Here is a 23,197-nt window from a genome sequence, read left to right as displayed (position 1 = left end):
TAGTGCAAAAACTTCTGGTCTGGAAAAGCCAGGGCTGCTACAAAGCAACGCAAAAAATGCACGGGGCAGAGCTGGGACAAAGGGTATTGAGTCAGGCTAGAAAAGCAGAGATTATCTGTAGGCATTTGAAATTACATCTGCCCATTCCTCCCCGCCCGCTAGCAGGTGAGCCATGCTCAGCCCCTTCGCAACACACCTGGGCTACACTTGGCCAGGAAGCAGAAGTTCCAAGGTCTTTCACGTCGCATGTCTCATGCACATGTCTCATGCACTGAGAGGTGCAGTGATTTTAATCCAGCAGTTAGTACCTGGTTTTCCAAGAAGCGACGGACTTTGTAAAGGTCTGGATAATAGTCATTTCGGACTACAATCTGCAACCAGCGGATACGGATTTCTGCATTCATGGAGTCCAGCTGAGAGGAGTAACATTCCGAAAGCTTTTTTATCACCTCTGAAGAGAGCACATACACAGAGAAAGAACTATGACCTATTTTGTTGATTTTGAGGGTCATCAGAGAATAACAAATCATAAAATCACAGAATCATAGGATGGGTTGGGCTGGAAAGGACTTTTGAAGATCACCCAGTTCAATCCCTCTGCCATGGGCAGGGACATCTGGCATCAAGTTGCTCAAAGCCCCATCCAACCCGACTTTACATGAATGATAAGGTCATTTAAAATTCAATCAATTATTCCAGGAATAATTTCTACTTTCCTAATCGGAGTACTCACCATGTGGCAGTGGTGACCCATCTAGCAATCTGTCCAGGAAAAGCACAGTTTGGAACGTTCTCCATTTAGTGAGGTCAGCGCTGCTGGCAGCAGCAACAGAGTCCAGGGGCTCTGTGGTCCAGAGTTTGAAGAGTGTCTCCACTGGTCTCGTCAGACTGGATCCCTGAGATAAGTCTGGCTCAGCTAATGGAGGTCCTGTAGCATTGAGCCAACGTTCAAACTCCAGTCCTGGAATGGGGAACACCAAATATGTGGAGCAGGGATCTCTGCAGGTAGCTTGGCTGCCTCAAGGTTCAGGACTGCTTCTAACACAGTTAGAGGTTCTAACAACAGCAAATCAGACCAACCTACAGTTAGAGTGGCACAGCAGCATCACTGGGATAGCCTATGGAACACCTGCAAGAGTGCAAGCAGCACCTCTCCAAACCTAACCATGAGTTTTCTGGAGCTCAACATTGCAGCAAGTAAGTACAAAAACCACACATCCCCCTAAGGCAGCCAGGCTGACAAGTTATCTATGATCAAACCATAATATAAGACTTTTTGTGCATGCATTTCTCTTTCTCGGGATTATGAGGAACACTAAAGAAAATGGGGAAAACCTGCTTCATAAAGAAAAAAAAGGGAGAGGAGAGGGCTGACTAAACTCTTCTATCCACCAGTAAAAACGAGCAATTTATTTATACAATAAATAGCAAAAAAAAAAAAAAAAAAAAAGTTCCTGCACAAGCAGCAGAGCCTGCTTTCCAATACAGCTCTTCCCCCTCACCCTTTACCACCGCAGTACTTTTCTAACCCCTGGCAATACTTTCTGTTCCACTCTATCTACCCTAAAACTCATCTCTCCTGCATCCACTGAATATTAGCCAGGCAATAACTAGCTCGTGCTGTGATTAACTTATTAGCCAACCTCTGGTCCAAGTAAAACACAGAGCTGCTGAGCTCCTGCTGCAGCTTTTCCCCACAGTAAGTTCACTCATCTACACCTCTCCACAGGCAGTTTCCTCTCCACAAAGCTGAAGGAATCCAGTATCTTTAAGAGCTGTACTCCCCTGCTGGTCTGGTTTACACTGACCAATGCGTTTAATAACTACTTGCAAGGATGGACACATGGCAGGATAACATCAGTCTCGTTTCTTTAAGCAAGTGGACTAGTAAGTACCTAGTAGATTACAGACCTTCCATAAATCCCCCAATACCTATAAATAGGGGATATAAGAGAGAGTGAAACATTATGGAAGAGATTTTATTTGTGTGTTTAGGACCCTGGGAAAGTTACAGTTCTCAAAGTGTGTTTTCTAAAATTAAAATAGATGAAATTTCAAAGTATGTTTACCTTTTCCCTGCATTTGAGCATGTGTAAATCTCACACGCACTGATCATTCTGTCTGCAGAGTGAAAGGTGAGTTAATGGGAAAGTTAACCAGGGACCATTCAGCTAATTAATGCCAATTAATTTGCCAGCAATTTAAGGTGTTCTCATTCCCCAACACAGTGACAGTAACAATAAATTCGGTCACAAACACCTGGCTGTTGCCGAAGGGTTTTGTTCACCTTAGCATTTCTCTAAGCATCCTCCAAGCCAACCACAAAAATTATCATCCAGATTTTCTACAGTATTTACAGTTAACTAAGTAAATCTTCTACCTGCTTTGCTCTCAACACATTGCTCTTTCAGCTCTGGAAAAAAATTCAGGAAGGAATCCAGAAGATCTTGAGCCACAACGCTGGTAAATTTGTACTTCTCAATGTAGGCCTGAAAGAGTAAAAAGTTCAAATTATGGTTGGGAGAAAGACAGCTTCCTTTTGATGCAGAACCACTGCATGCAACAACAACAACATAGAAACAGAAGAGTGAGAAAAAGCATCTGAAGATTTAAAAGAAATAATCAAGAAAAATATTCTCCCTCTTTGCGCAGACAAGTGAAGCACCGTAAGAAAAAACTGAGTAGCTGCAAGTACACTGACAGCTAAGTACCATTTCTTTTTCCTTTTCAAAAACAAGTCAGTAGAGCTAACAATTTTCTACAGGTTTTGCAAATGTGCTCCAAGGCACCAACCTGCCCTTTGTCACCCTGGGAAAAAAACAAGCTAACACTTCTTACTTAGTAGTGAGTCAAGCCACATCACTCCAGTCACAGACAATCAGTGCTGGAACAGCTTTCTAATTACTTGGAACAGAGAACAAGAGAGAAAAATATACTACTACTCTGTATGTAGCACCTCCTAAGCTCAGAATCTAAGAAATCTCGTGGAAAGATTCATCTAGGTTGACAGACAGGCCAACAACATTCCTCCATCTCAGACACCTGTGTTCAACTTTACCCCTAGCATTTAGGCACAGTGACAAAACCCAGGAACAAAAGAACCAAGCGACAACAAAAAGCAGCTCTAAATTGCAAGAGAAGAATGTGCTTATTCACACTCACTCTTAGGAAGGAGTCAAAGTGTCTTGGGTCACCACAAAGCTGGGACAGGTAGTAAACAAAGCAGTAGCCTTTCTCATAGGTGAAGAGGTTCATTAAATTACTGGGATTTACACCTGAAAGGAGAAGACAACGTGTTAAGACACTCTAGTGAGGACAGTGATTTCCAGCCCTTCTGAGTATACAGACCCCTCAGAGATACCCAAGTTGAAACATAGTGACTTAAAACCAAAACAAGCCTGTTGTGAGTACATTTAAGTTACTACAGTAAATCAAATGGATGCAGTCAAACACACAGCCTGATAAATAATAATTAAAAACCCAACTATTGTAAGGTAAGTACTAATTCCCAATGGAACAAGCCACTCCAAATCAGAGGTCACAGAAAACATCTGAAAACAAGTCCTTTTTTCATTTTGCAGTGCCAAACTCAGGGAACTGCCATAACACAAATTTTCAAAGATATCAATATAAGGTAATCACTTCTTGCTCCTTTTTTAAAACTTCCAACATGTGCTTTTCCATTCCATTTGGTTCCAGTATCATCTCCACTTGCATTTTAGGTTATTTTAAATATCAACTAGATTGAAAACTGCTTCACCCCTCCAACAGTGACCACAGAACTAGAGAACTATCAGTGAAGGAGACAGATAAATCTGGAGTGTACTGTGCATCTGGCTCAAGGAATAACCAAATAGCCTCTGCACAGCTCAGCTTGGGGCAATTGCATGTTTATCTGCATGCACACATACATAGTTCTTACCTGAACACATAAAAACAGGAACATTATTAGCAGAGAATTTCATATGATGTTTCCAAATATGTCCATTATAAAGCACTTGATTTTATAAATTTAGAATTTCAAGCCCACACAGCTTTCAAGGCAGTTTTTCAAGCTCTTTCTACACAGTGAGTCTGTTCTGTTCTTACTCAGAACAATATTTATAAAGATGAGTTATCTAAATTCGAAGAGAACTTCAAGGCCAAGTTTCCTTACTTACTTTTAGCCTGGTTTACAAACCAGTATTTCTTTTTTCTCACTTTTATAAATTATATGTAAAAATCAGTCTTTTTGTCTATCTTCCAGCAGTGATATACAAATGTGTATAATTTTGTGTACAGCAGCCCCTGCCAAAAGCAATACCTGGCTCCAGTTTAACCTGAAGCTTGCTGACCGGGTTGTCTTCTCCAAGGAGCTTCATCTGTCTGTGGAGAGCATCGAGGCGGAATGCAGTCTCCAAACATGTGAAGGCAGCTCCTACCCCAGAAAATAACTTGTTAGTTGTGGGAAAATGACCAGCAAAACCTGACCTGTGCAGGATTAGCACAGCTGCAAAGTAAAAGCTGCTGAAGGTGCAAAAGACACAAGAGCGAGACAGAATCCCAGTAATGGCAGAGAAAGGTGAGTGCAAAACATCCTTTCAATTTGTAGTGGAAGTCAGAATCTACCCCAGTAAATTTCCTCACTCTGATTATGCAGCAGGCTGCACTGAAAAACAAAGCAGCATGAAAACTAGGCTGGAGTTACATCCTTGACATCATCTTATCAATTCTTGCAAGATAAGCAGAGCAGCACTGAAGTATTGTACAGGTAACTTTCAGGGAGTAAGCAAGTGCTACAAAAACATAATGCCACTGGTAGATGAGTAGACAATTCCATATTCAGTGCCAAGGATATTAATAAGTAAATGTCACCTTTGGGTGAAAGAGAAAAGGATTAGATTTGGTTGGTATATTACTGATCCTATGTATCTTTTTTAACCTTCATCTTATCATCTTACTGGGTAGGCTATTCCTTCTCTTCTCCCTAACTGCAGTGCAGAGCATTCCGTGCTTTCAAGCCAAACTAGCTGTATTACACTGGCAAGTCAAGAGATCTTTCCTCTACCCTTCTGACCTACTCATATCACTGCCATGTATAATGTGACTCAGGTCAGTCCTAACCACTGAGAATTACTCAACATAAAGCAGCTTTCAAAGATATATAATACGCAAGGTAACATCTCCATAGATGCTCAAAGCACTTCTTTCCCTAAACGTAATTATTATCAGTTCATCTCCAAAAACAATATACATGAATAAAAACAAAAGCAATCTTCTAACCACTCTCACTGCCAAGATTTCCAGTAATTTTTCCAAGATTATTCTTACACGTCTGCTGTAAACACACATGGAACTGGCTTTTAAGAACATAACAGGACAAACTAGAAAAGCATATACTCCCATTATTCGCTTCAGTAAAATGCCAATTAAACTTAAAAGCAAGAGGAATGATTTACTACTTATATATTCTAAAGGCAGCATCAACAACTGGCCTGTGAAATTCACTGACATAAGCAAAGGCAGGGCAGTACAGTCCTGCAGGAAGCCTCCAGCAGATAAACAGACAGCCACATAAATGTATGCTTTTTTTTTGGTGCTGTTGCCATCGTTCATTCTAACAGCAGGTACCTACTAACTGATCAGGATTAGAAGGGCATTTGTTCAGTGGACAGTTATTTCACAACATAACCCTAATAGGATTCCTTACATCTTTCTCGAAGTATCTTCTGCTCACCTTGCTCTGACATATGAACACCTGCCTGGTACCCAACAGTAGTTCCAAAGTCCCTAAACACTGTGCTAATAATACACCTCACTCAAGGCCCCTGTTACCATATCAGGTATTGATTCCACCCAAAACGAAGACAACATTCCAACTCTAAGCATTTAAAGTGTTCAATGCAAAGTTTGTGGCTGTGTGAGGGTGTGTGTTCTATAAATAAATAAATAAATAAATAAATAAATAAATAAATAAATAAATAAATAAATAAATAAATAAAAACTGAAAGCAGCTCCCTACAGACTTTTGAGTTTCCAAGGCAAATATGCCAGTGCAGCCAACTCTGCTGTGGTCAGGTGTAGGTAAGGAGACAGGTTTCTGCAGCTGTACCGTAGGTCTCCGTGGTGATCCGGCGCTGCGCGTAGGTGGCCAGGCCCTCGCTCAGCCACATCTCCTCCCAGGTGGCGTTGGTGACTGCGTTTCCAAACCAGCTGTGGGCAACCTCGTGGATGACGTCAATGATCAAAAACTCATCGCTCTCCAGAATGGAAGAGATGATGAAGGTCAGGCATGGGTTTTCCATGGCAACAATAGGGAAGGATGGAGGAAGAAAAACAATGTCATATCTAAAATGAGGGAGAGAGGAGAGAGAGGAGGTAAGTAAACTATAGCTACTTCAGAAGACACGCAGTAACATTTTTCTTTCTGTAGGAAAGCTCATCTGAGGCCTTTATATGACTTCATGAACAAACTTTCTAGACCAGCGTGCCTAATTCTTCTGATCAGGGAATCAAGTACTTATTCTGTTGGCCAAGGACTTTCTCACATTTGAACATAAAGACCTGACAGTCCTTTCACGTGCAGCAGATCCAGCACTTCCCAAAAGCCCCTTGCTCCCTTCACACACACAAACCCATCACAAGCTGTGTATCTGAGAGCCAGAACCACTAAGTTTACACTATATACAGTAGTGTAACACAGTGTTGAGTCTCCAGAGGCCTGGAAAGAGAGAGACTGGGAAGCTATCAATGAATTAACTGATTTGGTCTACATGCAGTGTCAGCAAAATAACTCTGATCTGTCTGCTTCAGAACACAACAATAATATTTGGTTTGTTTTCTAAATTTCTCTACCAATGATTAGCACTGGCACACTGGGCAATTTTGTCAGAATACTTCAAGCAACATTTTGTAAGTTAACAACAACATGATCTTCCTGCTTAACTTTAGCAAAGACATATAGGAAGCCTTTATAAACATTTTCTCCCATCCAGAGAATGAAACTATTCTCTTAAAAACTTTTTTTCGTTAATACATAGTCAAGCTTAATTCAAGAAGTATTAATGTTGGTTTTGGAGACTTGAATTCTCAATGAGTCTGTACTGAGATTTTCAGTATCTTCAAGGCCTACCACAATAAATATATCTCAAGTGCCACATGCAGAAATAAATAAGAAAAATAAAACAGCCGTACATTTTAAATGGTGTCTGGCCCAGTGCTGGACTTGCATCACAAAACATCTTCACTCCTTAGGAAAGACCCACTGTTTAGAAACCTCCAGTTCTAACCCATAAACCAGGTAAAACACGTCTGTGCCTTCATGGTCCTCCCTGCCACTTGTGGAGACAAAACCCTGGATTTTATTTCCATTGCTACAATTGTCAGTTGAAATGCTCATTTGCCTTGCTATTGCATAGGGATAAAGCATGATCATTTCTCAATATTGTTTTATTTTATTCCCTTTATACATTCCTGAGAGACTGATCAAACTCACCTTCCCCATATATAGGGGCCATACAGGCTCTCTGCAGCAGTCAACCAGCGTTCAACAATGCCAGAAAGCTTGCTGATGGCTGTTGGCAGCAGGCAAGGCTCTGCCCACACTCTGCTCCTGTCAGAAAACAGAAAACATCAGGTGATACTTCAGCAAACTGAATTATCTCTTGGAAAAAAACCTCTGACTGCTCACCACACTTCCATGTATGGTAATAGTGAGAGGAGGCCTCTCATCAGACTCGGGCCCTCCTCGGCTAACGCTCCATGGCAAGAGGTAACCAAAGATCAATAAGGCAACAAGAAAACAGCTGTAATGAGTGCAGGGGACAATAGGCAGCATTTATGAAAGAGGAATATATCTTTGCCAGTACAGCGCCATGAATTTCTTTACACCCAACTACACCTCAAACTCTCTCAACACTCACAGCTCAGGGACCCAACTGTTCAATATCACTGACTCAATGTCATTAGTACTTACAGCACAAAGCACTGTACAGAGACACAAAACACAGAATCAACTCGCTGCAAACCTTACCTTGGACCTATGTCTGCATGTATAAGGTCTCCTGCCACCAAGGCCACTAAGTAGGCAGGAACTGGATATTCCATGTAAAACTGATATACACCTTCTTCTTCTAGGTAGGAACTTTGGGTGGCACTCATCAACACCTGTATGCCTGCTGGAGCCTGCAAGACCAACATCATACATATCAACTCACCAGATGATCACAGCTGAATGACTACACCACAGATCTCTTGTCTATTTTCATCTGTGTCTGAGGATGTGCATTAAAAACAATCAGTTTAGATAACACAGAACATAAGACTTCTGTGAGGTTTTTATACCACAACCCGCCCAGCCCATGAAAACATACCAACCAAAAATATTACTCCTCCTATATGCCAGCTGCCCTAAAAGCACCCACGTATCAAATTATTGCACCTATACGAGATGCAACATTATTTGATACTGCTTTCAAAAAACTTTGTTTTTTCCTTTCAAGAATTGGTAAAACACAGTTGAGTATTATCATCAATAACCACTACTGGAAACAACCAGCCAAACTCTCTCTCATACTATCCATTTCACAATTACTCTTTCAGCATTAAGCACAGGGGAGGCAAGACCCAAGTGTGATAGGCAGCAGAGTTACCTTTGTGGCACTACCCCGATTCTGGCCCAAGAACCAGAATGGGACCTAAAACATGCAGTATTTTTCATAAATCTGAATCACAATTAATACTTTTATCATGTGTACATACATCACGTAACTGTGCTTTCACAAGTGAACAGCAACTGAGAGCTCCATTCCCAGGCATTCAGTCCCTTACCTTGACAGTAGCTGAGTAGGTGCATTTCACTGCAGGGGTGTCAAAGCAAGGGAAGAAGGAGCGGTTACACACCGAGTGGCCCTGCGTGAAGACAAATGGCTTGGCATTGCCATACGTCAGCTCTGGATCCAGCCACCAGATCTGTTGAAACACAACGTGAAGAAGAGGTGAGGGAAAGAGACAACACAGGGATGAACTGCCAAAACCTAAACCTGAAATCGAGAGGATTGTGGGGGAGAAGCACCACCTCTGCTGTTTGGCTCCCCAGATGAATACCTGGCACGGGGCACATTTCCATCTCTAACAATACATCTTTCTACTCCTGTTTATTTGCTGGGACTGCTCACAGGAATTTCTTACTGCCTGACCACTGAGTGGTGACACCCTGCATAGTGACTTCCAGCATTCACTATTTCTGTTGTGTCAATATGCTTGGTTAATAGCAAGTTCCTTACAAACATCCACACAACCTTCTTCTCAGAGGGAATACTCTGGATATCTTCATGTTTATAACTCAACATGAACAGGAGTGGAAGGTGTTAGATAACACAAGCTGGGGAAAAAAAAAAAAAACACCCAAAACAAACCCAAATCCACAAACTAAAAAACCCTGAGGCTGAACAGTGTACACAACATTATCTGTGACCCTGACACTGCCCTCCTGGCTGAGGCATCAAACATTTTGACACTACGCAAAAAAGTCGGTATATGTAAGAAACATCTGGTCAAGGACACTGGAGGCCCTTTTTTACAGAATAGATAAGGAGATTTTGGGTGGTCACAGAAGCAAAAACCAACAAAACACAAGACTGAACATGTCAATTTTCAGTACCAAACAGCAAGTAAATCACAAGTCAGACCCTCAGCAAATAATAACAGATTAAGAATAATAAGAAAAAAATGCTATTATTTGCCTTTTGTTTTTTCTGTTTCAAAGTTTGTGCTTTCACATGCTCCCTGCCTCCAACTTTGAAGTGTCGGAGCAATTTTAAATAAGGATTTTCTTGTAATCCTAGAACTCTGGAGCTGAACTTTAATGGAAAATATCAAATATTGTGAAACTTGCAATAAAAATGGAACCACTGGAAGTCTTGGGAACAGTCAAGCACAAGGAATAAAACTTCTGAGTCTGCTGAATTCTTAGATCAAAGCAACCAATAAATCTGAAATCAGGGAATAGCAGTTAGTGCAGACACCAGTTCTGGTCCTCAAGAGGAAGCAATGAAACACAGAAGAGAAATCTGAGTACTAAGTCTGCTCATGTTTTAACAACATATTACAACTCTGTCTCCTAGTTAACATGTCTTCTTGGATGTTATAGTTTTCTCTCTCTTCTGTCCTATAAGGTTACTCTTCATTATCTTCTTCCCTTGACTTTAAACCTTTTTCCTCAGCTGTCAGTGTACTCCTCTCCCAAACCATCCACTGCAGCAGCACCCCTGGGGATCAGTGAAGGGTAAGGGCAGGAGACAGACACACTGTCAGCAGCTTCCAGTTGTTCACATGGAGGCTCACACTTCCACTGGAAAACGTTTGGGTATTTTTAGGTGGGAGGTATCACAAAATTAAAAACCTCTAAGTAGATGTAAAATTAATCTCAGATCAGCATTCTTATCTTAAAATTTGGTTTAAGATTACTCTCTTCTGTTTGAGCCTCCAGGGCCAGAAACATGCTTAAAGCAGGACTTCTGAGGAGGCCTGTCTGCTCACAGCACGAGGGCTCAGGCTGTGCCACTGTTCACATCCACGTGCTGCATTTCAGCACAGCACTGCCCACACTCCTGGGTTGCAGCCCGGGGACACTACATAGCTACAGATTTCCACTCCATGGATACCTGCATTTCACAGCAATGAATACTGTCTCTGCAAAGAGACATTGTGAAACTGGAGACAACTATTCCAGAAGGCATTTGGGGACATATGTCTCATTAAACCCTACAGTTTGAAACTAATAGCTTCCACCCAGATCATACATTCACAAAAAAATGCAAGTGTTGTGTTTTAAGCCAGAGAAGTAGCTTTCTAATGATCCAGGGAGGAGACTCAGAAATTAAATTTTAAAGATCTGCCCAAATGCCAGCTGTTAAAAGCACTCCTCTGATCCGCACCTTTGTGCTTGTGTCACAAAGTCTGACTTATGTATCATTGGCCCTGAAGACACTCATCCTCAAAATGTTCGGTTTCCTTTGCTTTTTGAGAGACAGAAAAGGCTAACAAAGAAAACAGAAAGATAAGGCACCACCAGACCTAAGTTGCAACACTTGAGTAGGAAGGAAAAAGGACTGACAGACGATGTCTTTAGAGCAGAGAGATAAGGGGAAGTTCACCCTGAGCAGGGCAGGAGGAAAACATAAGCAGGAAGGGGAGGGAAACTGAGAGCCGATTCTTGTTTACAAGAAACTCCATAAATTAAGGACAATTTCTTTTCAACCAGTCCCCCTTTATTTGACATTTGGTTGAAGTTAAATGAAGCACCAGTCCCACAAGCCAAGAGGGAAAACATTTGCAGAGGATGAAGTATTTTTTTCCCCTGTTTTCTAATGTCTGCAGCTACATGGCAAGCCTCTGTCTCTCTTTCCAGAGGCACTTGGAACAATGATGAAAGTTATCCTGAAACAATATAAATAGATCTGTAATATAAATAGACCAGGCTATGCCACCGGACAGAGGCAGGGCTACGGGCTGGGGAAAATGAGTATAAGCAGCATCCCAGAAAGGAGTGTGAGGCACAGGGTGCTGCTGGGGCAGGCGGTGGAGCCCTGCACAGAGACAGAGTGGCATTTGAGGCTGTATCATCTACTCCACATCCAAATCCCTCCTGCGCTTCTCTTGGGAAATACACATGACATCATCATAATGCACTTCCTTTTTATCTAGCTTTCCACGTATACAGGAAAGCTGTTTCACACATTAAAGCTGTTCTGTGATGCATTTCAAGCAAAAAAAAAACCCTGCTGCATGGTTTCTCTGCTGAACAGAGGCTTTGGGCAGCCCAGGCTTCACCCTGCCCACATACTGCAAGAAGCTCCCACTTTATAAGACACCTGCCAAGAGTATAATTCTTATTGACTTAGATCATAATCTTTTACCCAAATCTGGCAAATGACGAAGGTAATTAGCTAAGCCTCTTTCAGTTTTAAATCTCTCCATGTTTCTACATGTGTTATTGATGAAGGTCCCAGGAAGAGCTGCCACGCCACAGCTTCTGTTCTAGACAAACAAACCACTCCATCTGATGACAAAGTAAACCAAACACCTGAGATGCAGATCATGTGACAGGAGCAAGGCACACCTGGGCAGCAAATCACTGTAGGGGGACTGAGGAATCGGGACAAATCCAAACAACTGGGAAGTTTCCAGCACTGCAAAGAAGGCTGTCCTTTTTGCTAAATCCTGAAGATGAGGAAATGCCATCATTTTTTATACCAGAACACAGAGCAGGATTTGCATTAAAGGAAAGAAAATAGCACTGATGTTAAGATGTGCACTGCCAAATCAGAAGTGTGACACAGTGGGCAAGAGAGAGGCGTAAATTTTTCTCTCTAGGGGAAAAAAAAAAAAAAAAAGGAAAATATCATGCAAGGGTATTACTTGAGGGGTGAGGGAAAAAGAGGGGAGGAAGAGCAGAACTGCAGTCCCTGACACACCTGATCAGTGTGTGCCTTCAGCCCACACTGTGAGAGATACACAATGATGATGACAGTCTTGCCTCTGATGGGAACTGGTGATGTATCAAGCATATGGTTTCCTAACAGCACAGGGAGCTGGAATGCTCTGTGAAAGGCAGATTTAGTCTCTCAGCTGTCTCTCAATGTCCATCAAACAACCAAAGATCTTGGCTCCTTCTTCCACACGAGAAATAATGGGACAGTCGAATAACATATCCAGATGGCTCAAACCAAGTATATCAAGACAAAAGGTTTCCAATTTTAAACACTCCGCTATCTCTGCTGCTGATCTTACTGCCAACACATTAACCTACACTGTAACATGAATTTACTGTTTTATAGGTCCCATAAGTATGTTAAGGGTCCCACAGAAAATAAACTCTGACCTAAGGAGAATATATTCCTAGAATGGCCAAAGAAAACAGAGCTCCTAGAAGAGAGAGGTCTAACACTGTAAAGTGACACAGAGAAAAGAAACTGACAGGATTTGTACAAGACACAAATATAAACAAGTTCACCCTTATACACATATGGATTATTCTTCCCTGCTGAAGTGCAACACTGGGCTAGAAAACAGCAATGACAGAGAGCACTACAATAGCACCAAATCACTCTGGATCCAAAAAAAATAGTTCAGCATACTGAACATGAAGGGCTAGAACAGGTGCTACTCGAGGACAAATATTTTGCCAGCCAAAACCTAAAACAGTGAGCGAGCAAACACGGTAGGATTCCTGTCAGTGAGCATGCCTGCTTCTGCTTTCCAGTATCACTCGGGAAGGGCAGTGCATGCCCCTGACTCTGACCATCAATAATCTTTTGACATGAGTCCTTGCAGCTTTATTTCAACTGAAGCAATACACGCTGTTAAAGGCACAATAAAGACTTCAGAAGACAGGATAAAGAATAGCTAGTTCACCTCTGATCCAGAGGGAGAAAGACAACAATAGAGGGAATGGAAGAAATTCTCTGCTCTCAGCATCCTCAGATATGGCACATCCACATGGGACAGTGTGTGGGGCTAAGGAGGCAACACCCTAATGCAAGGTGAGACTAAATGGACATCACATCAATCAGTGCCCAGCACCTTCCAGTGGTTTTCAGGTCATTCCCAAGACTCAGATGAGTACTGCACTACTTCTGAGATCATTTCTCCACAGACTCAGCAGGACAGGCTGCCCCTTTGGCAACAGGGCTGAGCAAAAACCAGAGGTAAGCACAGGCCAGCCTAAAATAAAACAATTTGTTCGAGAGGAGGAAAGCGTGTTATCGTGTACTTCAGGAGGTCTGGCTCAGCCAGACTGAGAATGATTGCACACAGCAATGCCAAATTAGCTTTAAAGCTTTCTCACTACAGACAAGGTAGAAAGAGTGGGCAAAGAAACAGGTTTCTTCACAAGCCTTGGGGAAAAAAAATAAAGAACGGAATCTTCTGAACTCACTGTGGGCTACACGGAAGAGCATTGTACAAGGAAATGCTAAAACCAGGAGTTCCAGAGGTGAAATGGAACAAAAAGTGCCAGAATCTTACTTCATTTTTACACTTTAAGGGAAGGACTAAAACATTAAAAAGTTACCATATGACCCCAGGAAACTTCTGTCAATAAAAACCTTCACGTGCAACTCACTGTTACAAGTGAGCCAATGTATTAAGACTACCCAGATGATTCTGAGGATGAAATTAATTTCGTGAGCTTCAATGCAGGGTTAAAAAACATCCAGCAAACTCATTCTCTTTAGCAACACTTCCCTATCTCAAAGAAGAGCCTACTCTTTACTTGCTGTCGGGCTGTTTTGCAAGAAACTGTTATGTTCAATTCCTGCTCTTGTTAAATACCTTGTAACAGTCAAATAGATCCACACATTTACTGATTTTGACCAGTGCAACAGCAACAATAAACTGGTGGGCTGAGTCGATTCCTTTAGGCAAGACAGAGGCAGCAAAGCTGCAATACTCTCAGAGAAACGTTCCTTTTGCAAATAGATTCATGAAGCACATAATGAAAATCACATCAGTTTAGTTCCCAACCTGAACTGACCGTACAGTAACTAAAATGACCACTGTTCCAGCAATAACTTCATATTTTCCCTGTCATAACTTCTTAAAAGCACAAGATCTGCTAGGCAGCACCTAGAAGGCCAGGAACAAACTGCTTCTAAACACCAGGGGTTTAAAAAAAGTGACAGAATTTACAAAGTATCTCACTGACAAAAGCTTTGAATCAACCAACATGTGGAAGCACCTCCATGGCCACATCCAAATGTGTGTTTTGGGCCATTTCTCATCCCTTTTTTCCAGCAGATAACTTGTAGGAACATGTGGAATCACCCTGTTCTTCTCAAAGCTCCTGACCACAGCTCTTTGGAACGTCAGCCTGGGTGCGCAAGGCCTGATTTTTTAAGCGCCTGGCAAAACCCCCAGGGAAACTCCTGCATTGTGGATGACATAACTCGTCCTGAAGAACTGAGTAGAGGCGAGAGTTCTCAAATTGTCACTCTCCTCGCCAACAACTGCAGTGCCCTTAAAGGACAAAAAACTTTTAAATTACTATTGTGGTGGCGGATGAACAGGCTTGGGGGCCACAGAGATGGGGGAAGGCAGGAGGAAGAGCGACTGGGTTGGTACAAGCATCGCCCGCTGAGTGCGGCGGGGGACTGCGGGCGGGGGCTGGCACCGCCGAGTGCCCCTGCGGGCAGGGACAGATGCTGCTGCCGAGCGGGCAGGCACTGCCAGGCCATGGGGGACGGGGACAGCAACAGAGGGGCTGTCAGTGAGATACCTCCCGACGCCTTCGCTGCGGGGCCGGGGCGCTTCCCCGACGGTCACCCACAACAGGAGCAAAGATGCACGACAGGCACGGCTGGCACGGGAGAGCTCCGCCAGACACTCCGGGACCCCGTTTCCCACATTACCACCCCCCAGTACTCACGGCGGGACCATCGGCCGTGGTGTAGCGGACGATGATCTGGAAGGGCTGGTGCGGCTGGAGGGCGGCGGGCAGGGAGACGGTGAGGGACGAGCCGTAGTCGGTGAACGGGTCCACCCTGAAGCCGAGCGGGCAGGCGGAGCAGGGCGGCTGGGCGAAGAGGGGCAGCGGCGGCGGCGGCTCGGTAGCGGGCGGGGGTCCGGCGGACGGGTCCGCCGAGGGGGCGGCGGGGGGCAGCGGCCCGGCGGCGATGCAGGGTGCCGAGAGGAAGGTGGCGGTGGCGGGCGGGCTGGCGGCGCAGGGCGGCGCGCAGGGCGGCGGCGGCGGCGGGCAGGGCGGCGGGGGCGGCGGGGCCGGGGCGGCGGCGGCCTCGGCGGGCGAGAAGGCGAAGGCGCAGGGCGCTTCCCCGGCGGCGGCGCGGCGGAAGGCGGCCGAGAGGACGCGAAGCGCCGGGTGCACGTCCAGCACCAGGGCGCGGGGCTGCGGGCGCAGCGCGCAGAGCTCCAGCACCAGGCAGCCCGCCAGCGCCCGCGCCTCGGGCCGCAGCTCCAGCCCCAGGTGCAGGTGCCGCAGGCTGAAGAGCTGCGAGCTGGACGCCGACGCCACGTCCGGCGGCGGCTCGGGAGGAGGCGGCGGGGCCGGTGGCGCCTCCGGCCCGGCCGCGGAGCCCTTGCGGCAGCAGCACAGGCCGGGCGGCCGCGGAGCCGGAGCCGCCATGGAGCGGCGGCGGAGGAGGCGGAGGAGGAGGCGGCGGCGGAGGCGGCGGCTGCTATGTGAAATCCATGGGCGGGCAGGGAGGAGGGAGGCCCCGGCGGCCGGAGCGGCCGGGGCGGGGAGGGGGAGGCGGAAAGGACCGGCCGGGAGAGCGCAGGGCCCTGGCCCGGACGGCAGCGGCGGGCGCGGCCGCCGGGGGGCGCTACGGGGGCGCCGGGGGGCGCTCGGGGGCGGCCCCGCCCCGCCCGCCGGCTGCGCGCGCACCCGCCCCGCCCCCACAGCGCCCTCACCGCGCCCGCCCGCCCTGCCTCGGGCTGTGCCTGCCCTGGCACCATCCACACACCCCTTCATCCATCCACACACCCCTTCATCCATCCACACACCCCTTCATCCATCCACACACCCCTTCATCCATCCACACGTGTGGGCGCTGCATGCCCAGCCAGGCCTACGCCTGCGGACCCGCGGCTCCGTCCAGCCGTGCCCCCTGTTCATCGCGCACGCCCCCACACCGACCCACGCGGAGCTCCCCTGCTCTCCCCACACCGCCCAGACCCCGCCGCCTCCCCGGCCACGCAGCGCTCCTGCTGTGGGGACGGCCCTTGGCACGGCCGCAGTGCCCCGCTCAGGTCACTCCTGTGCCCTCACAGCCGGCTCTGCCCCCTCCTCCCCGCCTGAACTCTTCATTTTCACCATCTCCCTTGCCAGCTCCACGACAAACACCCCTAAGCGCTCCACACTACGGCTCCTAGCCGGGCTGATCCTTGTACCCTCATCCCACCGGTACCTATTTTGGCCTTCTCGATTCTGGTCGCACCCCCACATGTAGCTCTCAGGCTAACACTAAAAAGCCTCCCTTCTCCCTGCACCCCATACACACTCTTTTTTAAAATCTCTTCCCTCCCATCGTTGCCTGCCTCCAAATCGCACTCCAAACTGCCCCCAGAGCCCAGCTCACAGTTAATGTATTCCTCTTCCCCAAACCCTTGAGGCAATCAATCACACACCATCCACTGCTGCCTTCCTAAATCGGGAAAGACAGAAACCACAGAACTATCAGCTTTGTACGTCGCTTGTTTTTCTGCATGGCAACAGCAGGAGTCAGCAAGCTGGGAGGAAGGTGCTGCAAGTAACTGTGATTTGAACTCCCCACAGCCCAGGAGCCATGTACGGGAAATCAGCCCCATGTGGTGACACTTCTGTAAGTTATTTTCACTCTAATTTTCACTGTTACACTTTGCCTACACCTCAGCTGCCTGATGAGGCTCCAAGGCACATACTTTAGATGACACGAGAACATTTTTTACATGGTTGTGGCTTTACTGAACCCGTAGCGGTACATTCTAAAAGCCTCCCAAGCCTTGCACTAACAACAGCATCTGCACCAAATTCCAGTTGAGCTTCCACTGTGTTGTGATGCTGGAGTCAGAAACTGCGGCCTCAGCACAATGTGGCTGCGGTCACCGGCTGAAACAAGGGTGAAACAAATCACAGTATCACCCTAGACAGACCTGAAGCTAAAGAAAACCTTTGAGTAATCACTTATATATAGTAGAACACATGCTACAGCAAAAAATAACAACAATAGCACTCAGGGAGGCTCTTCAGTTACTGAAGATAGTACAGCCACCCTGTACCTTCTCAGTGTTCTTTCAAAGCACCTTCAGAAAGAAATTTTGTCTTTACAATCCCCTTTGTAACTAAGAGAAATGTTTTGTCCTGCTGTCTTTGCTCTCCACATCCTCTAATAAATCAGATGTCCTGCGTTTATCCTTCTGACACCATCTCTTGCTCACACCACTTACCTTCTGAAAAAACTTGCCTTTCTCAAATATCGTTTTCAGTGATGTACCGAGACTAGGTGATGTGCAGAGCACAGCCCCGGCAGCCTCAGGATCTGACCCTGTACAACTTTCACCCCAGGTAAGGGTGAAGTCTCCTCCAGTGTTCAAGCCAGTACAACTTCAGGGACTGATTCTGGGCTTAATTACATCAGTCTCATCATCATCATGGCTAGGCTTCGCGAACGAAGATTTGAGAGGGGCTCTACCCACGCTTGCTCACGCTTGCTACAAGCGTGACATCAGTCTCACTGCACATTAACTCCACTGGGAAATTTTAGAAGAATCCTACCTGTGTGTTGACTGAAGTCCCAAGCAAGTACAATGTTTCCACTCATCAGACAGATGAGATGAGCAGGAACACATTCTCTTGAAGAGGCTCTAAGCTTATGATAATGAATCAGGATTGGCTGCACTCGCTGCATTTGGACAAAATAAGCAAAACTGATGCAATTTAAATTACAGAGAACAATACAGCAACCAGTTATCCCAGTCAAATCTCTTTACACTTGCACACCTGCTGGTCTTGAGCCAGAGCCTTAGCTGTAATGTGTGTTGGTTTTGGCTTGGGGTTGAGTGAATTTTCTTCACAGTAGCTGGTATCAGGCTGCGTTTTGGGTTTGTGCTGAAAACAGCGTTGATAATTCAGGGATGTTGAAGCTGTTGCTGAGCAGTGCTTGCACAGAGCCAAGGCCATTTCTGCTCCCCACCCCACCCCACCAGCAAGGAGGCTGAGGGTGCTCAAGGAGGTAGATGGGGACACACAGCAGGGACAGGTGACCCCAACTGATCAAAGGGTATTCCACATAGCATCATAAAAGCTAGGAAAGAAAGATGAAGGAGGGGACATTCAGAGTGATGTGTCTGTTTTCCCAAGTCACCATTACACGTGAAGGATCCTGCTTTCCTGGACATGGCTGAACACCTGCAGGTCTGAGGTAAGTGGAGAATGAAGGCCTTGTTTTGCTTTGCTTGCATGGATTTTGCTTTCCCTGATAACTTGTCTGGATCTCAACTCTCAAGTTTTCTAATTTTTACCCTTCTGATTCTCTCCCCTACCCCACAGGACTGTGTGGGGCTTAGTTGCCAGCTGGGATTAAACCACAACAGAAGCATGTGCTATCTCCATGCTATTTTGGGTTGGATCTCTAAGGAAAGTCTGTCCCAATCCCCATGTCTTGTTCTATGCTGCATAGGATGAAGTCTTCTCTGGGATAACACACTATAAATTCTACAGCAGAATCCAATTCCTGAAAATTTCAATCATCATCATCAGCCTCTTTAAGAATGCTTCAAAGATACAGACGTTTCAGTCTCATTTATAAATACTGATGTTTCTTCCTTCCACTTCAGTGACAGGGCCCCAGGCCAGGCCTCAACTTGCTCCTGTGATTCAGGATGAAAGCCAGTAAAAAAATTACAGCTGCCCATGTGAACAGCAGTACTTCAGTAAGTCTATGAGACAAGTACCAAGTGAAGCAGAGAAGTGATTACAACAGAAAGAACATTTCCCTCTGGCAGTCTCTGTCTTTAATTCCAAAATAACAGTGCTGTAGCCAAGGTTTAACAAAATGGTTGAGCTAATCCCTGCTGTCCACCTGCTCCATCACAGGTCCTTGCTTGACACCTTGTTGAGCTATGCCAGCTCACCAAAGCAGCAGGAAAGATTCAGCTCTTTAGGAGAGCATGACTGGGAAGCAGCAGTTGGGTGCAGAGAATGCTGAGCACGGTTTCCTCTCATACCTATGCTACCGTTACAGTCAGCACCTACTGAAAAGAGCAGCCCCACTTCACCTCCCTTCCAGCTGAGCCTTCCTGTCTCCTTCTTTGTACAGCATTCCTGCTTTTGGAGGGTGAACTTTCTGCAACTTAGCTTTCTGAACTGGGTCACTGCTGGACCACACAAGAGACACTCCTGCATCGGGAAAGGAGGAGGAACTCCCAGCCTGGAAGAAGAAGGAGGATAAGATCAGGATGGCTCCCCTTCTGCCCAGACTGCCATTAGCTCAGCCTTAGCTGCAAAACGAAGCCACACACTGACACCATCAGCACTCAAGAACTAAGTATATTAACCCATTTCCTTCAAGGGAAATCCTGAAGTTCATGGGGTAAACTGTGAGCAGGGTAAGGTCTGTGCCAGTTAATTCTTGCTTAGGACAAGAGTTAGGAACAATCACAACAAATGATGTTTTTGTGCTCTCTTCAAGCTACATTCCAAACTGTTAAAGCCTCAATTTGCCTGTGGTATTGGTAGGTAGAAATGCTTGTTACTGTGACTGCAGAAATGTGACACTATAAACAGTACCATTTGCAAGTAAAGAAAATAGAAAATCTTAGCCCAAGAAGGATCTTCTGATTCCATCTGACCTCAGTCCTTCTACTTGGCCTAAAAAACTTGCACTATAAATTATTACTCCCTGTACTACTCAACATACAAGTATTGCAAGCCATTCTCATGCTGGAGGGCAGAAAAATCACCCACTACACTTTTAAAGAAACAACTCTACTCTGAAGTAAGATCAAACCATGGTGTATGACCAGAAAAAAAAACAAAACAAAACAAAAAACAGCCTGCAAACCTGTCCCCCAGGGTTCAAAAAGGTGAGAAATCATTTATGTGTTCAAAACAAACCACTTAAGCCAATAAAATTTACAAAACCCAAAATAGTTTTATTTACTTTTCAGATTTCTGCCTCAATGAGACATTTTGCAAACATGCTAAGGCTACAAAATGTCCAAGTTGACAAAGACATGCAACGCTGACCATTCAATAAGTCACGGCTATTATAGGAGCGACCGTGTCCCCCTGGGCCACAGGTCCCAAAAATGGGGATGGTGTACAGTGATCATGGCAATGCACTACGCAGGACCCAGTAACCTGAGGTAGGTCATTTACAGTAAGAAAACCATGTCCTACACCAGTGTTACATCCTGATCAACAGAACCTGTTTAAGGTTCCAGAAGACGTGGGGTCAAGGACTGCTTCCTTAACAAGTGTGCAATAAAGGAACAGGAAATATTGATGTTGTTTAATCTTAGTATAAGTGAGCAGAACAAAGAGTTAGTGTTACCCATGCCAGTGAAAGCCAACCTAAACCTCTGAGGAGTGTTAGCAGCTTCAAGGTAAAGGAGTCAGTCAGCTGAAGCAACTCTAGAAAGGCTTTCCTGCTAGCACACAGGGCATGATTTGAACCTTATGATTATTTTGTTACAGATCATTCCACGAACAGTTAGATTTTGGTTGTGTTAGATCAGCGAAGCAGGAAGAGCTTGAGCTTGCTTGCATTAAAATAAACTCTGCTGATACAGTAAGAAATACTGTGTCAGGACACTGAGAAAATACAAGGCCTTAACATGACCCAGGAGTGGTTCTCCACTCGGATCACTAAAAACCCTGCTTTGGAAAAGCATCATGGGAAGCAGCAGCTGCTGCCGTGGTGAACATTAGCGATGCTCCAAATAGCTTTGATAAATTACAATGCAATAGTTACACCACAGAGCTCTTCTCTGCTGCGCTAGACAAAGATGTGACAATAAAGGACACTATTGCAAAGCTTCACTTTCACTCAGACACACAGAAAATCTGGCACTAGGAAAAAGCGAACTGTAAAAGACAAAACGGTGTCTGATACAGTCCGATAACAAAGCCAGATCTCTGGTACCATAAACTGTACAAAAATGATAGAAAAGAATATGCACTGCTATTAACACAGTGCTTATTTTAATATAAAATAAACAGCTTACATTTCCACTGTAAATATAGGCTATATACAGAATATGTATAGATATAGCTACATGTATAAAGCTTCATTATAGGCCTCTGATACATTTATAACTATGGCTCCCTGAGCCATTTGTAGAGTGCATTTAATAACAAAAAATTAGTAATATGGAATAAATACAATAATAAAAACATGAAGAGTTCTTCTGACATGGTTTTAAAAACTCTCTGGCTTGACACATTGTGCTAAAAATTAAAAGATGAAAAGGCAATAATCTGCTTGGAGGAGAAGGAGGAGGACGAAGAGCTGGCCTGCCACAGGCAGGGAGTGTCGCTCTCCAAAATTAAAGTGACTTTGCCCTGAATTTTAGCCCTTGACAGCAACCTTGTTCTCCGCAGCAGCAAACATAGCATAGAAGCGCGAGTTCTCATTGGCCAGAAGGGCAGACGGCGTGTCGAATTCCACTACCTGAAAGCAAAACAAGGCAAGTAAAGTATGTCAGTAAAATCCAGCAGAAAATGGATTCTTACCTCTTGGACTTGTGACATGGTAGTAAAAATCAAAACCACAGCATTCATCTTTAGATTAGACAACAGGCAGTGAAAGTGTGTGCGTTTATGGACACATACTGTAACCTGGAATGCTTTGGACTGGCTCAAACATTGGAACTAATCCACAGGAAGCAACCTCCGGTGCCTTTGGCAGAGGCAAATTCTACGGGCTTTTGCCTTCTCTACCTTTAGGAGTCTTACCCACGATTCGTGCACTTAATTTAACTGTTCATGGCTCCCAAATGGAACCCTGAAAATAGGTTAAGTATCTGTCATAGACCTGCTTGATGGCACAAGGCTTTATGAAAGTAATGGGAAGCCACCACTGAGTCCTAGAGATATAGGTTAATTCTGAGATGGATAATAACATAAACAAATGGAGTTTAGAAAACACTTTTAAACACAGACTGTTACTCTATGATACTTTCTTGGAGTGTAAAAAGATATTTTGCCCTCTTCGATCTTGTCACAATCAAGCAGCAACTGATTGTGTTGGAGAGGATTTCCCGCCCTGTAATGCTAGCTGTTGCCCCAGTTCAGCCTGCACACATGGCATCACCAGGCAACAGGGGCTGCAGCCACAGAAGCCTTCCTGCTCACCTGTCCTTGTGTTAGCACCATGATCCGATCGCAGCCCAGTACCGTGTGCAGGCGATGGGCAATTGTTAACATAGTGCAGTCTGCAAACGCCTCTCTGATGGTCTCCTGAATCAGTAGGTCTGTCTCTGTGTCCATAGCAGCTGTTGCTTCATCCAGGATCAATATCTGAAAGCAGCACAGAATCCTGGTTGTTACTCACAGTCACACTTTCCCTCCCTAAACATAAAAACACGTAGAGTGGGCAGAATTGCCGTGGCCAAGAGCTGTCACAACTGGCAATCCTTACAGAGTTGTGGTCACAAAGGTAATTTTCACAAACACCCTTTCCGTTTTCTTGATGTAATTGCCTTCAAAATTACCCTATAG

The 23,197-nt window shown here is 45.2% G+C and overlaps 1 protein-coding gene across 8 annotated transcripts in view; it reads right to left on the bottom strand.

The window, feature by feature from the left end:
* The window catches only part of ABCC5 (ATP binding cassette subfamily C member 5), a 72,716-nt gene that overhangs the window by 2,721 nt on the left and 46,798 nt on the right, over window positions 1–23,197 (bottom strand). For 5 of the 8 annotated variants that reach the window (XM_027890567.1, XM_027890568.1, XM_027890570.1 and 2 more), the window contains 11 exons: window positions 22,832–22,996; window positions 22,065–22,148; window positions 8,809–8,949; window positions 8,012–8,163; window positions 7,475–7,591; window positions 6,092–6,327; window positions 4,304–4,417; window positions 3,163–3,275; window positions 2,381–2,489; window positions 734–961; window positions 309–451 (listed from right to left, as the gene is read on the bottom strand). In XM_027890567.1, the coding sequence (XP_027746368.1) occupies window positions 309–451; window positions 734–961; window positions 2,381–2,489; window positions 3,163–3,275; window positions 4,304–4,417; window positions 6,092–6,327; window positions 7,475–7,591; window positions 8,012–8,163; window positions 8,809–8,949; window positions 22,065–22,148; window positions 22,832–22,996 (1,602 nt within the window). Of the gene's footprint in view, window positions 1–196; window positions 452–733; window positions 962–2,380; window positions 2,490–3,162; window positions 3,276–4,303; window positions 4,418–6,091; window positions 6,328–7,474; window positions 7,592–8,011; window positions 8,164–8,808; window positions 8,950–15,406; window positions 16,225–20,604; window positions 22,149–22,831; window positions 22,997–23,197 lie in introns of those variants that run through there. The other 3 variants (XR_003571958.1, XM_027890574.1, XM_027890573.1) reach the window with 3 other exon arrangements.

Source organism: Empidonax traillii, unplaced genomic scaffold (genome assembly GCF_003031625.1).
Source record: "Empidonax traillii isolate 1590-97213 ecotype Southwest subspecies unplaced genomic scaffold, ASM303162v1 scaffold292:size1342341, whole genome shotgun sequence".
NCBI lineage: Eukaryota > Metazoa > Chordata > Aves > Passeriformes > Tyrannidae > Empidonax > Empidonax traillii.
This window is presented reverse-complemented; position numbering and strand designations above follow the sequence as displayed.